General features: G+C 44.0%; 1 protein-coding gene across 1 annotated transcript; it reads left to right on the top strand.

Annotated features, from left to right (window-relative positions):
- Positions 1-6,256: 6,256 nt before the first annotated feature.
- LOC132572975 (sulfate transporter-like) lies at positions 6,257-10,818 on the top strand. The gene is made up of 2 exons (XM_060240601.1): positions 6,257-6,917; positions 9,316-10,818. The coding sequence occupies exons 1-2, from the start codon at positions 6,273-6,275 to the stop codon at positions 10,816-10,818; spliced, it is 2,148 nt and encodes a 715-aa protein (XP_060096584.1). The 5' UTR covers positions 6,257-6,272.
- Positions 10,819-12,076: the final 1,258 nt, after the last annotated feature.

Consider the following 12,076-nt stretch of genomic DNA (forward strand, 5'->3'; position numbering starts at 1 on the left):
TAAAAATATGGAGCAGAGGTCCATCAATGGCTATTAGCCACAGGGTGTATATATATATATATGTGTGTGTGTGTGTGTGTGTGTATGTGTGTGTATATATATATATATATATATATATATATATATATATATATAATTTTTTTGGCCACTGTGTGACACAGAGTGTTGGACTGGATGGGCCATTGGCCTGATCCAACACGGCTTCTCTTATGTTCTTAATAGTTGAAAGGGCATTCAGGCCCAACATCTTCATGGATCCCAAGACTATATCTGTTACTGGGCTCACACTGGCTGCCTCACAATGGGATACACTGCTCACAACCTGAGTTCGATCCCAGCGGAAACTAGGTTCAGGTATCGGGCTCAAGGTTGCCTCAGCCTTCCATCCTTCCGAGAACGGTAAAATGAGTACCCAGCTTGCTGGGGGGAGTGGGGGGGGGGAGAAAGTGTAGATGACTGGGGAGGCAATGGCAAACCACCCCGTAAAAAGTCTGCCATGAAAATGTTGTGAAAGCAACGTCACCCCAGAGTTGGAAACGACTGGTGCTTGCACAGGGGACTACCTTTACCTTTTTAATTTCAGCTGTAAATTTGCAAGCTGTATTGGTTTCAATGTTAACTTTTAAGTGGAAATGATATATGTAGATATCAAGAAAACAAAGGAAAAGCACCTCTGCCTTTAGAATCTCAGTTTCTAAAACCCATTTCTCATTTCCAGAATGTTCAATATTCTCTACATCATCTTGTCTTTCTGTGCTTTGCATATCGATTCAGATTTCCCTTTTGTGAAATATGAACGCTTCTTCCTTGTTGAGTGGACAACATTGTAAAAGGTTTAAATAAAGAATATCCTGTATGCTCAAAGTGCTAGTGAAAGGTGGTTAGAATTTTATTGCTAGATCTTTTTAGGGAAAAAGTATAGGGATGTATTGCAGTAATTGTCCCTGGAATGTTACTTTTCCAGTTTGTATTTTATTCAGTATAAATGCCACTGATGATTGTCAATTGTCTTGGGCCACTTTGTTTCTGACTGGACTCCCGGCATGTTTTCTTGGAGAGTGTTCCACTGTCCTCTTCAGACTGCTAATAAACTTGTAAAAGATAAGGCAATAAGAGTTGTTAACAGTGTCAGGAATGTGGGTTAGTCCAATACAGAGCTTGTTTAGAAAAAGTTTGGTTTCATGAAAACGGATTGGTCTCACTGTGAATCTTCCTTCTCAGTGGTCCAGGTGTGGGGCAGTCTCCACTTCTGGGAGAAGTCACCGCACCTCAAAAAGGATATTATAGCATTGGAAAAAGTGCAGAAAAGGGCAACTAGAATGATTAAAGGTTTGGAACACTTTCCCTATGAAGAAAGGTTAAAACGCTTGGGGCTCTTTAGCTTGGAGAAACGTCGACTGCGGGGTGACATGATAGAGGTTTACAAGATTATGCATGGGATAGAGAAGGTAGAGAAAGAAGTACTTTTCTCCCTTTCTCACAATACAAGGACTCGTGGGCATTCAGTGAAATTGCTGAGCAGTCGGGTTAGAACGGATGGAAGGAGGTACTTCTTCACCCAAAGGGTGATTAACATGTGGAATTCACTGCCACAGGAGGTGGTGGTAGCTACAAGCATAGCCAGCTTCAAGAGGGGGTTAGATAAAAATATGGAGCAGAGGTCCATCAGTGGCTATTAGCCACAGTGTGTATATATGTGTGTGTGTATATATATATATATATATAAATTTTTGGCCACTGTGCGACACAGAGTGTTGGACTGGATGGGCCATTGGTCTGATCCAACATGGCTTCTCTTATGTTCTTAAGTCAGGGTCGCCAATCTTATTCCATGATTCCCGAAGGGGTGGGGCTTCTCTCCAAGGCTTCAGTCTAGTCTAGTCCTCTCTTCCACAAATGGCAATTCCAAAAACCAAAAAACACCTCTGACTAACAAGTTAGACAGTATGAAAGAAGGAACAAAACACTAACATGACATGGAACAGCTCCCACAGAAAGTTTACCAGGACAATGAAGGATAACCAATTTTGGAGTAAAGCCTAGGAGAGGAGACCATGCCTCCTCTGTAGCAGGAACTGAACATCAAATTACTTATGGGTGGGATTGGAGAGCCCCACCCCTGGACCACTTAGAAGGAAGTTTCACAGTAAGTGAGACAAATCTGTTCTCCAGTGGTTCAGAGTGGGGCAGTCCCTAGTTCTGGAACATTAAAAAGCAGTGTGCCCCTGTGCAGGAAACCTCGGCTCCTAGACTGAGACAGTTTGCTGTAAGATCCTCATGCTAAAGGCCACTTCCACAGAAGCCAGTTTATCAATTCTGTAATGCTTGGTGAAAGAATGGACAGTGAAATCAAGTGAAATCTTCCTAAAACAGTCAAACATTGAGTCAGGCTTATGAAAAGACTTAGTCCTATCAAAACAGGAATTCAGTGCCCTCTTCATATCTAAACAATGTCACTCCTCCGCCTGAGGATGATCCATTCTGCATACACAGCTTACTTCTGATTTTCACTGAAGCCAAGTTGGTTGGGGTTTTCTTCAAATGCTGTGCCTGCATTCTGCATCTTTCTCTCCGATTTCTAATGAGAATTGCAATGTATATATTCTGCATACCAATGAGAAAACCTGGGTAGTGTTCTGGGGTTGATTTCTCCTGATTGGTTAGTTTCACACTGGGTGTGCCTTTTGAAATAGAGATTCTTCCTATTGAATTTACTGTGGGATTGTCATTAGTGTCCTCCCCTCCTTATCAGCAGTAAAGGAGTTTGTTGTGGGGGGAGGAACACTGTCAGGTACTGCTTTAAAATTTAGTGAGAGTCAATGCTGACCACTTGGCTGGAAAGGAGGCAGTTCATGAGGGGGGGGAGGTGGAGACGTCAATGCTTTGCAGCCTGAGCCCCCCTATTGTTGATTAGAAATGAGATGACAAAAGGGAAAGATGGACCAGACTTAAAAAAGAAAAAAAGACTGCTGCTGCCACAAAGTAGGTTCCGCAACATTATTCTCACATTTGAAATGTTTATGGTCAGCATCATTTTAAAAAGAAGCTTTTTTAAAAATACAAAATTGCCCGAGAGAGGAATCAAACTCCAAAACCTTGCATGCAATAGCTCAGCATCTTAACCTACCAAGCTAACTTGACGTTCCTGCAAATAAGTCAGACAAAGGCAATTATTTTCCTAAACTCCTATTTCAAAAGACATGCACAGTGTGAAACTGCCCAATAAGAACAGACATAGACAAATGTCTATTTTGTCTCCTACAGGAATTTCACACCAACATCTCTGCAAAAATTAGGGTGGATACCTCAGGTTCCTTAACGGAGGAAATCCCAATTTCCAGAGGGTAAAACAGGTATGTTTTGACCTCCCTGCTCTTTCATTTACATCAAAATGGCATCACCCTGAGGCTATCTGGCTCTGAGTTTGTCTCCCCCCTCTGTAGGCTCAGAAAATAGTCTTCTTATAAGCTGACAATGTGGTTCTGGTCTACCTTACATGCAGAGACTTCAGAAGGTTACTACGTAAATTGGGTGATTTTTGTAAAGAAAAGGCCTTAAACATCAACTAGAATACATACAAACCTTCCATTCAAACAGACTTCACTATTGGCTTCAATGCTGGAGGGTCAGTTCCATGCAATAAAAAAGGCTATGGAAAAATCTCTATATGCACTGGATCACTAATGCATACACACAGCACAGAACTGGGTTTTGTAGTTAGCATGCAGTTTTGTGCTGCATGGTGGCAAATCAGGAAAGCAAAGTAAATATGTTTAGCCCATTTTCCTCCTTTCAAGATTTGAATGCAGCTCTTCAGAAAGATCGGGGAAGGGGTGCCTTTAACCTCAGAGCAAAACTAGCCATTCTGCTAAGGATGCTTCACTGGGACCTCCAACACGTAGCTTTTGGACCCCCAAGGTGAACCAAGGCTACAGCATGCCATTTCCTTAATCAAAACTACCCCTTAGCCACTATTAGATTGAGTAATGGATCCAAGTGCCACAGGCTTCATCCAACCCTACCCCTGAGGTCCATGGTCACCTTTATATGCCTAGGCATCTAGTATTGGATTTTTATCGTTCTGTGCCATTGGGCTTCATTCGCTTGTATTTCTTGCTGCATTTGTCATACTTGTCCCCTGCTTTTCCTTAGAGCACTTCTGCGCAATATACAGGGGTTATCTCATAGTCATCCTCACAGAAAACTTCATAGTAGAACAGGTGAGGAGATGAAATTGCCTCAAAGTCTTTCAATGAGCTGCAAGGCTCAGCAGGGATTTACTCATCCAAAAACAATACCACGCTGCACTGGAAAACAACCAGTCAAGTTCCAGGTTGTCTTGAAGAAAGGCAGCTATGATGGACCCCTCTTGTTTTCTAGGCAGAGTTTTCCCACCAAAACATAGACCAATTTCGCACTAGACCTTGATTTAGCCTGGTCCCTAAGCTGACATTCTACACTAAAATCATAGAATCATAGAGCCATAGAATTGGTTTATCTGATTCTATTATTCTAGTGCAGAATGTCAGTTCGGAGACAGGGCTAAACCAGGATTAAAAGTCTCCTGCGAAATTGACAATGGTTTCCTTCTGTTTGAGCCACTCCTCAGTAGTATGTATTTCTTCTTTGTCATAAAACTTGACTGTCCCACCCTTCATCAGAGATTTAGTTTGGCTTTTGACCTAGCACAGGAACAAGGGAAAACAAGGAGTCTTGTCTTAAACCCTTTGAAATGGCACTTGAGACTGTATAACTTCCAAGATAGAATAACATATTTTAATTTAAGAGGCAGGGGATATTTAGGAGAAGTCAGAGTTTAGAAGTGCTGAGGTAAAAATTATAATTTGTACAGGAATGAATTCTTAAGACTATGTGTTGTTGTAGCTTATTTCCAGAGATTTCTAGGTCTTTTTGTAGGGTTGCCAGCCTCCTGGTGAGGCCTGGAGATTACCCAGTTTTACAACTGATCTCTAGCTAGCTGAGATCACCTCTCTTGGAGAAAATGGCTGCTTTGAAGGGTGGACTCTATGGCATTGTACCATGCCGAGGCCCCTCCCCTCCCCAAACCCCACCCTCTCTTGGATCTAACCCCAAAGACTTCAGGTATTTTCCAACAAAACTTAGCAGCTTCCAGGGATGTATCCATTAGGCTTGCTAATCCCCAGGTCCCAGCGGGGGTTCTTCCGCTTTCCCAGGCTCCTTCCCGCCCCCAGTCAGCTGGCCAGTGGGGGGAAGCCCCACCCCCAAAGCCACCATGTGACTTTCCCCTTCCGGAGGCTCCTGTCTCCGATTGAAAGGCTTCCTCTTGGGATGGGGTGTCTGTATTTCTTTTAAGAAGTTGGCAGCAACTCTTGAGTAGAGAGGCCAATCCCTTGCTTCAGAGTCACCAGAAATGGGGGAGGAGGGAAACGTCTGCTGAGCACTTCATTATTCCCTATGTGGAGATCGATTCTCATAAGATATAATGAATTGATCTGGAGGTTTCGGGGGCTCTGGGGGGAACTGTTTTTGAGGTAGAGGCACCACATTTTCATTATAGTATCTAGTGCATCTCCCCAAAGTACCCCCCCCAAGTTTCAAAACGATTGGACCAGGGGGTCCAATTCTATGAGCTCCAAAAGAAGGTGCCCCTATCCTTCATTATTTCCTATGGAAGGAAGACGTTTTAAAAGGTGTGCGGTCCCTTTAAATGTGATGGCCAGAACTCCCTTTGGAGTTCAATGATGCTTGTCACAGCCTTGATCTTGGCTCCACCCCCAATGTCTCCTGGCTCCACCCCTAAAGTCTCCTGGCTCCACCCCCAAAGTCCCCAGATATTTCTTGAATTGGACTTGGCAACCCTAACTGTTTATGAGCCTAAAATTTTCTTCAGATTCAGAGAAGCTGCTTTTTCTTATCTCAGATGCTGATCCATTTGTCTCCTGTAGAGTGTCACTCTTTGCTGTAGCAGCCAAAGAAATATGGGCTAGAGTTGCATTCAAATAGTGCAATGTTTTTATTTGATTAGTAATTTTTGTTAGATTGTTTTAATGCTGATATTTGTAACTATATGTGTCAGATTGTAATGACCTTTGGCCACAGACAATAAATTTGTTATTGTACTGTATTGCATTCCTGTTAGCTGATCTTGTAGATTCCGGCAAGTTTTTAGCAGATTGGTCCTGTCTTTTTCAGAAGCATGGTTTCTATGGGCTGTTTTAATACGCTTGAAAGGTTAATAGAACAATGTTGTGTTTTTGTCTCCCATCGCACTATCATAGTGAGCCTTGAGGATGGCAGCAGAAGCAGAAGCCAACCACGTCCATTCCACGTTTGAGCTGGCAGAGATAAATGATGGCAAACCAAAGTGTCGTCCCAGAATCTTCCTCGAACCCATACAAAGACACCCCAGTGTCAAGACATATGTGATGAAGAAAGTGAGGAAAGCTTGCAGCTGCACTCCAGCTAGAGCCAAAGACCAGATCACCAGTTTCCTCCCTGTGCTAAAGTGGCTCCCCAAGTACGATTTGAAAGAGAACATCTTGGGTGATCTTATGTCTGGTCTGATTGTGGGAATTTTGCTGGTTCCACAGTCCATTGCTTATTCCCTGCTGGCAGGCCAGGAACCCATCTATGGTCTTTACACGTCCTTTTTTGCAAGCATTATTTATTTCCTGTTTGGAACATCCCGTCACATATCTGTTGGCATTTTTGGTGTACTCTGCCTGATGATAGGAGAAGTGGTAGATCGTGAACTACACAGAGCTGGATTTGATTTGGAACCCAGTATTCCTAGCAGTTATCATTCAGATGTGAGTGTTTATGTAGCTAACAGCACACTGGGGCCTGTGAACCAGACATCCCAAGCGTTATGTGATAGAAGCTGCTATGCAATTACCATTGGTGCCACTGTGACTTTCGTTGCTGGAGTTTATCAGGTAAGAGGTGGTAGTTCAAAGGGTATATTTTTTTCCTCTTTTTGTCTTCCTAGCAAATGTGCTAGCTTGGTGGGTGACTGATCCAGTGGCATTAAAGCATTACACATTCCCTTTTGAATCAAAGCAAACAGTAATGTGCGTATTCATTAACATCCATAATTCTCACAGATCAGATGTGGTTGCACTTCTTTTGCATCCAGTCAAAATGCAGTTTTTAGCCTTGATCTTTGGTGCCAGTTTGGTGTAGTGGTTAAGTGTGTGGTCTCTTATCTGGGAGAACCGGGTTTGATTCCCCACTCCTCCACTTGCACCTGCTGGAATGGTTTTGGGTCAGCCATAGCTCTGTCAGGAGTTGTCCTTGAAAGGGCAGCTGCTGTGAGAGCCCTCTCCAGCCCCACCCACCTCACAGGGTGTCTGTTGTGGGGGAGGAAGGTAAAGGAGATTGTGAGCCGCTCTGAGACTCTTTGGAGTGAAGGGCGGGATATAAATCCAATATCTTCATCTACCTTGCAGGGTGTCTGTTGTGGGGGAGGAAGGTAAAGGAGATTGTGAGCCGCTCTGAGACTCTTCAGAGTGGAGGGCGGGATATAAATCCAATATCTTCATCTACCTCACAGGGTGTCTGTTGTGGGGGAGGAAGGTAAAGGAGATTGTGAGCCGCTCTGAGACTCTTCAGAGTGGAGGGCGGGATATAAATCCAATATCTTCTTCTTCTTGTCCACCTGGTAACTTTTTTCAAACACCATTACTTCCTACCTGGTTAGATGGCCAGGTAGGGAGGAAGTTAATGGAGTAACTGCAGAAGTGGGTGGGGGTAGGGGTGTATCTGACTGTTTTTTGTAGGAGGATGGTCAAATAGGAAAAAAGATCTCAAGTTATAGAAGAGGGAATTAATATAGCATTGCTTATTGAATTTGTGAATGTCTTTCTTTTCCATCCATTTGAGCATCTTGCATCACAGATCTTTTTGCTTCCTTCATGCCATCTATGGATGTGTACAAGGAGGTTTCCAACCCAGCCCAGACTTGCTCTTTGCTTTGCCACTCCGCCTTTACCCAGCTAAACCACAGACCCAGAACTATGTCACTCCACTGATTAATTGCTTTGGGGTTTCTAGGCCTAACACAAGTTTGAAAAAACTCATGACCTCCCAACTCATTATTATGACCTAAAAGTGCAGCTTAACTCTTCAGGTGCAGTTGTACATAAGCTATGTGTGTTTGAGAGCCAGTTTGGTGTAGTGGTTAAGTGTGCGGACTCTTATCTGGGAGAACCGGGTTTGATTCCCTACTCCTCCACTTGCACCTGCTAGCATGGCCTTGGGTCAGCCATAGCTCTGGCAGAGGTTGTCCTTGAAAGAGCAGCTGCTGTGAAAGCCCTTTCCAGCCCCACCCACCTCACAGGGTGTCTGTTGTGGAGGAGGAAGGTAAAGGAGATTGTGAGCCACTCTGAGACTCTTCGGAGTGGAGGGCGGGATATAAATCCAATATCTTCATCTACCTCACAGGGTGTCTGTTGTGGGGGAGGAAGGTAAAGGAGATTGTGAGCCGCTCTGAGACTCTTCGGAGTGGAGGGCGGGATATAAATCCAATATCTTCATCTACCTCACAGGGTGTCTGTTGTGGGGGAGGAAGGTAAAGGAGATTGTGAGCCGCTCTGAGACTCTTCGGAGTGGAGGGTGGGATATAAATGCAATATCTTCATCTACCTCACAGGGTGTCTGTTGTGGGGGAGGAAGGGAAAGGAGATTGTGAGCCGCTCTGAGACTCTTCGGAGTGGAGGGTGGGATATAAATCCAATATCTTCATCTACCTCACAGGGTGTCTGTTGTGAGGGAGGAAGGGAAAGGAGATTGTGAGCCGCTCTGAGACTCTTCGGAGTGGAGGGCGGGATATAAATCCAATATCTTCATCTACCTCACAGGGTGTCTGTTGTGGGGGAGGAAGGGAAAGGAGATTGTGAGCCACTCTGAGACTCTTCGGAGTGGAGGGTGGGATATAAATGCAATATCTTCATCTACCTCACAGGGTGTCTGTTGTGAGGGAGGAAGGGAAAGGAGATTGTGAGCCGCTCTGAGACTCTTCGGAGTGGAGGGTGGGATATAAATCCAATATCTTCATCTACCTCACAGGGTGTCTGTTGTGAGGGAGGAAGGGAAAGGAGATTGTGAGCCGCTCTGAGACTCTTCGGAGTGGAGGGCGGGATATAAATCCAATATCTTCATCTACCTCACAGGGTGTCTGTTGTGGGGGAGGAAGGGAAAGGAGATTGTGAGCCGCTCTGAGGGCGGGATATAAATCCAATATCATCATCAATATCATTTGTGTGACTGAGTTATTATTCCCTTCAGGCCTAAGGTGCAATTTGTCTTCTGATCCTTCATATTGCTTATTTTCAGGTTGCCTTGGGCTTCTTCCAGGTGGGCTTTGTTTCTGTGTACCTCTCCGATTCCTTGCTCAGTGGATTTGTTACAGGAGCTTCCTTCACAATCCTTACTTCCCAAGCCAAATACCTCTTGGGCCTAGACATTCCTCGGAGCAATGGCATCGGCTCTCTGATAACCACTTGGATAAACATATTCAGAAACATCCACAAGACCAACATCTGTGATCTCTGCACTAGCTGCTTGTGCTTTCTTGTTCTCATCCCAACAAAAGAGCTGAATGAGCGGTTCAAATCCAAACTCAAGGCACCCTTACCTGTCGAGCTGCTGGTGCTTGTGGCAGCTACACTAGCCTCTCATTTTGGGAAACTGAAAGAGAAGTATGGTTCAAGTATAGCTGGGCACATTCCAACTGGCTTTTTGCCACCGCAGCCACCTGACTGGACTATGATCCCCAGTGTGGCTATGGATGCAATGGCCATAGCCATTATTGGGTTTGCCATCACTGTATCTCTCTCTGAGATGTTTGCCAAGAAGCACGGGTACACCGTTAAAGCCAACCAGGAAATGTATGCCATTGGTTTCTGCAACATCATTCCCTCTTTTTTCCATTGTTTCACTACCAGTGCTGCTCTTGCCAAGACGCTTGTCAAAGAGTCAACAGGCTGTAGGACTCAGATTTCTGGTGTGGTGTCTGGTTTGGTCATCTTGCTTGTCCTCCTTGTGATTGCTCCGCTGTTCTTTTCCCTCCAAAAGTGTGTCCTAGCTGTTATAACCATTGTCAATCTCAGAGGAGCCTTGAGGAAATTCAGTGACCTGCCCAACATGTGGCAATTAAGCAAAGTAGACACTGTGATCTGGGTAGTCACTATGTTGTCCTCAGCATTGTTAAGTACTGAACTTGGGCTTCTGATTGGGGTTTGCTTCTCCATGCTGTGCGTCATTGTGCGGACCCAGAAAGCAGAAGGACAACTACTAGGCTGCGTGCCAAAATCTGAAATATACGAACCCCTTCTTGCGTACAGGGACCTTCAGACAATGCCAAGCATCAGAGTTTTCCGTTTTGAAGCCCCTCTCTACTACGCTAATAAAGAAACCTTCAAATCCTTGCTATACAAGGTGACTGGCGTCAACCCTTTGTGGGTGCTGGCAGCAAAGAGAAAGGCAGAAAAGCAAACATTTTGTGAGGAAATGGCCAATTCTCATGGAAACGAGGCGTCGTCGTCAGTGCAGCTTGTCGCTCAACCATTTGAGTTCCATACTATAGTGATTGACTGCTGTGCTGTGCAGTTCTTGGATACAGCTGGGATCCAAACACTCAAAGAGGTTCACAAAGATTATGGGGAAATTGGTGTCCGGGTGCTGCTGGCTCAGTGCAATCCTTCTGTGAGGGATTCTCTAAACCGAGGGAGCTATGCTAAAAAGGGAGAGAGAAATCTCCTCTTTCACAGCGTGCATCAAGCTGTGGAATATGCATTATCTGATGGGCAGAACGGGTGCTATGATTCTGAAGCCTAGTGTTAAGAGTCCATGCTGAATATTTGCCAAAGGCATATGCTCGTGTGAGAAGGCTGTGCATACACTCACACAGATGTAAAGGGATACTGTTATTCATATATATATATTCACACAGATGTAAAGGGATACTGTTATTCATATATATACCGTATTTTTTGCACCATAAGACTCACTTTTCCCCCCCCAAAAAAGTGGAGGGAAAAGTGTGTGCGTCTTAAGGAGCGAATACTGCAAAAAATTCACACAAATGCCTCTAAATTCACACAAACAGCTCTAAAAACTAGGTGCGTCTTATGCTCAGGTGCGTCTTATGGAGCGAAAAATACGTATATATATATATATATATATATATATATATATATATATATATATATATATATATATATATATAATTTTACAAGATGTAAAACATCAAAACACATTTGTTAACCTCTGCTCTGTTGGATAGGGCATAGAATGCAGTAAATAACTCATGACTGGTAGTATGCACACCCTATTCATGACAAATGTGCGGAACAAATATTCTTAAAGCTAATTGCACCTCATTCTCCTTCTAATGTTTGCCATGTCCCAGATTTTTTTTCATCTCCCATAACAACTCAGACTTGGGCTGGAACAGACAGCTCCACCCTTCTAGATGCAAATGTCATTTATTCGATCCTTTCTCCACAATTCCGAGCAGGCAAAGCCATCGGCTTTCTTCCTTCTTCCAGAATTACTGAGAACAGATACGTTGACATTTTGCTGGGTTTCACATGTCGATGCCAGTGCTTTAAAAGTTACTCGTAAGTGCTTTTAGTAGGTTGCTAAATAAAGGATAGGATACCCAAATTTTAGCAGTTTTAAAACTGGACTTTTTAATCGTGTTCTTCGTGACGCATAAAACAAGCTGGATACTTATTTAACTCCTTGAAAATGTCTTTGGAAGCCAAAGCACTGACGCCGCTATTAAGAAGACCAGTGGATGGTGGCCACAGCGTCATCTAAGTGAACTACAGAGTGGCTTATAGTTTCCCACTGCTGAAGAGGCAGGAAAAAGGTGTCCCTCCAACAGTTGTCTGTATGTTACTGCCTAATATGAAAGGATTCAGTTGACTAAGAGTCTCATGAAACTTCTTGTGCCTGGCTCAAATGTCTTTGCAGAGACAAGATCTTGCAGGTTCCCATGCATTGTGTAAAATTGGTGTGAAAAATCTCAGCTTGAGACCCTGGAGAGCCGCTGCCAGCCTGACAATGCTGACTTTGATGGACCCAGGGT

The sequence above is a fragment of the Heteronotia binoei genome, chromosome 5, assembly GCF_032191835.1.
Source record: "Heteronotia binoei isolate CCM8104 ecotype False Entrance Well chromosome 5, APGP_CSIRO_Hbin_v1, whole genome shotgun sequence".
Classification (NCBI taxonomy): Eukaryota; Metazoa; Chordata; class Lepidosauria; order Squamata; family Gekkonidae; genus Heteronotia; species Heteronotia binoei.

Excerpts from the sequence above, each read along its gene's own strand:
- LOC132572975 (XM_060240601.1), top strand. The coding sequence starts at position 6,273 with ATGGCAGCAGAAGCAGAAGCCAACCACGTCCATTCCACGTTTGAGCTG. Across the intron at positions 6,918-9,315 it reads TCGTTGCTGGAGTTTATCAG|GTTGCCTTGGGCTTCTTCCA; the intron begins GTAAGAGGTGGT and ends GCTTATTTTCAG.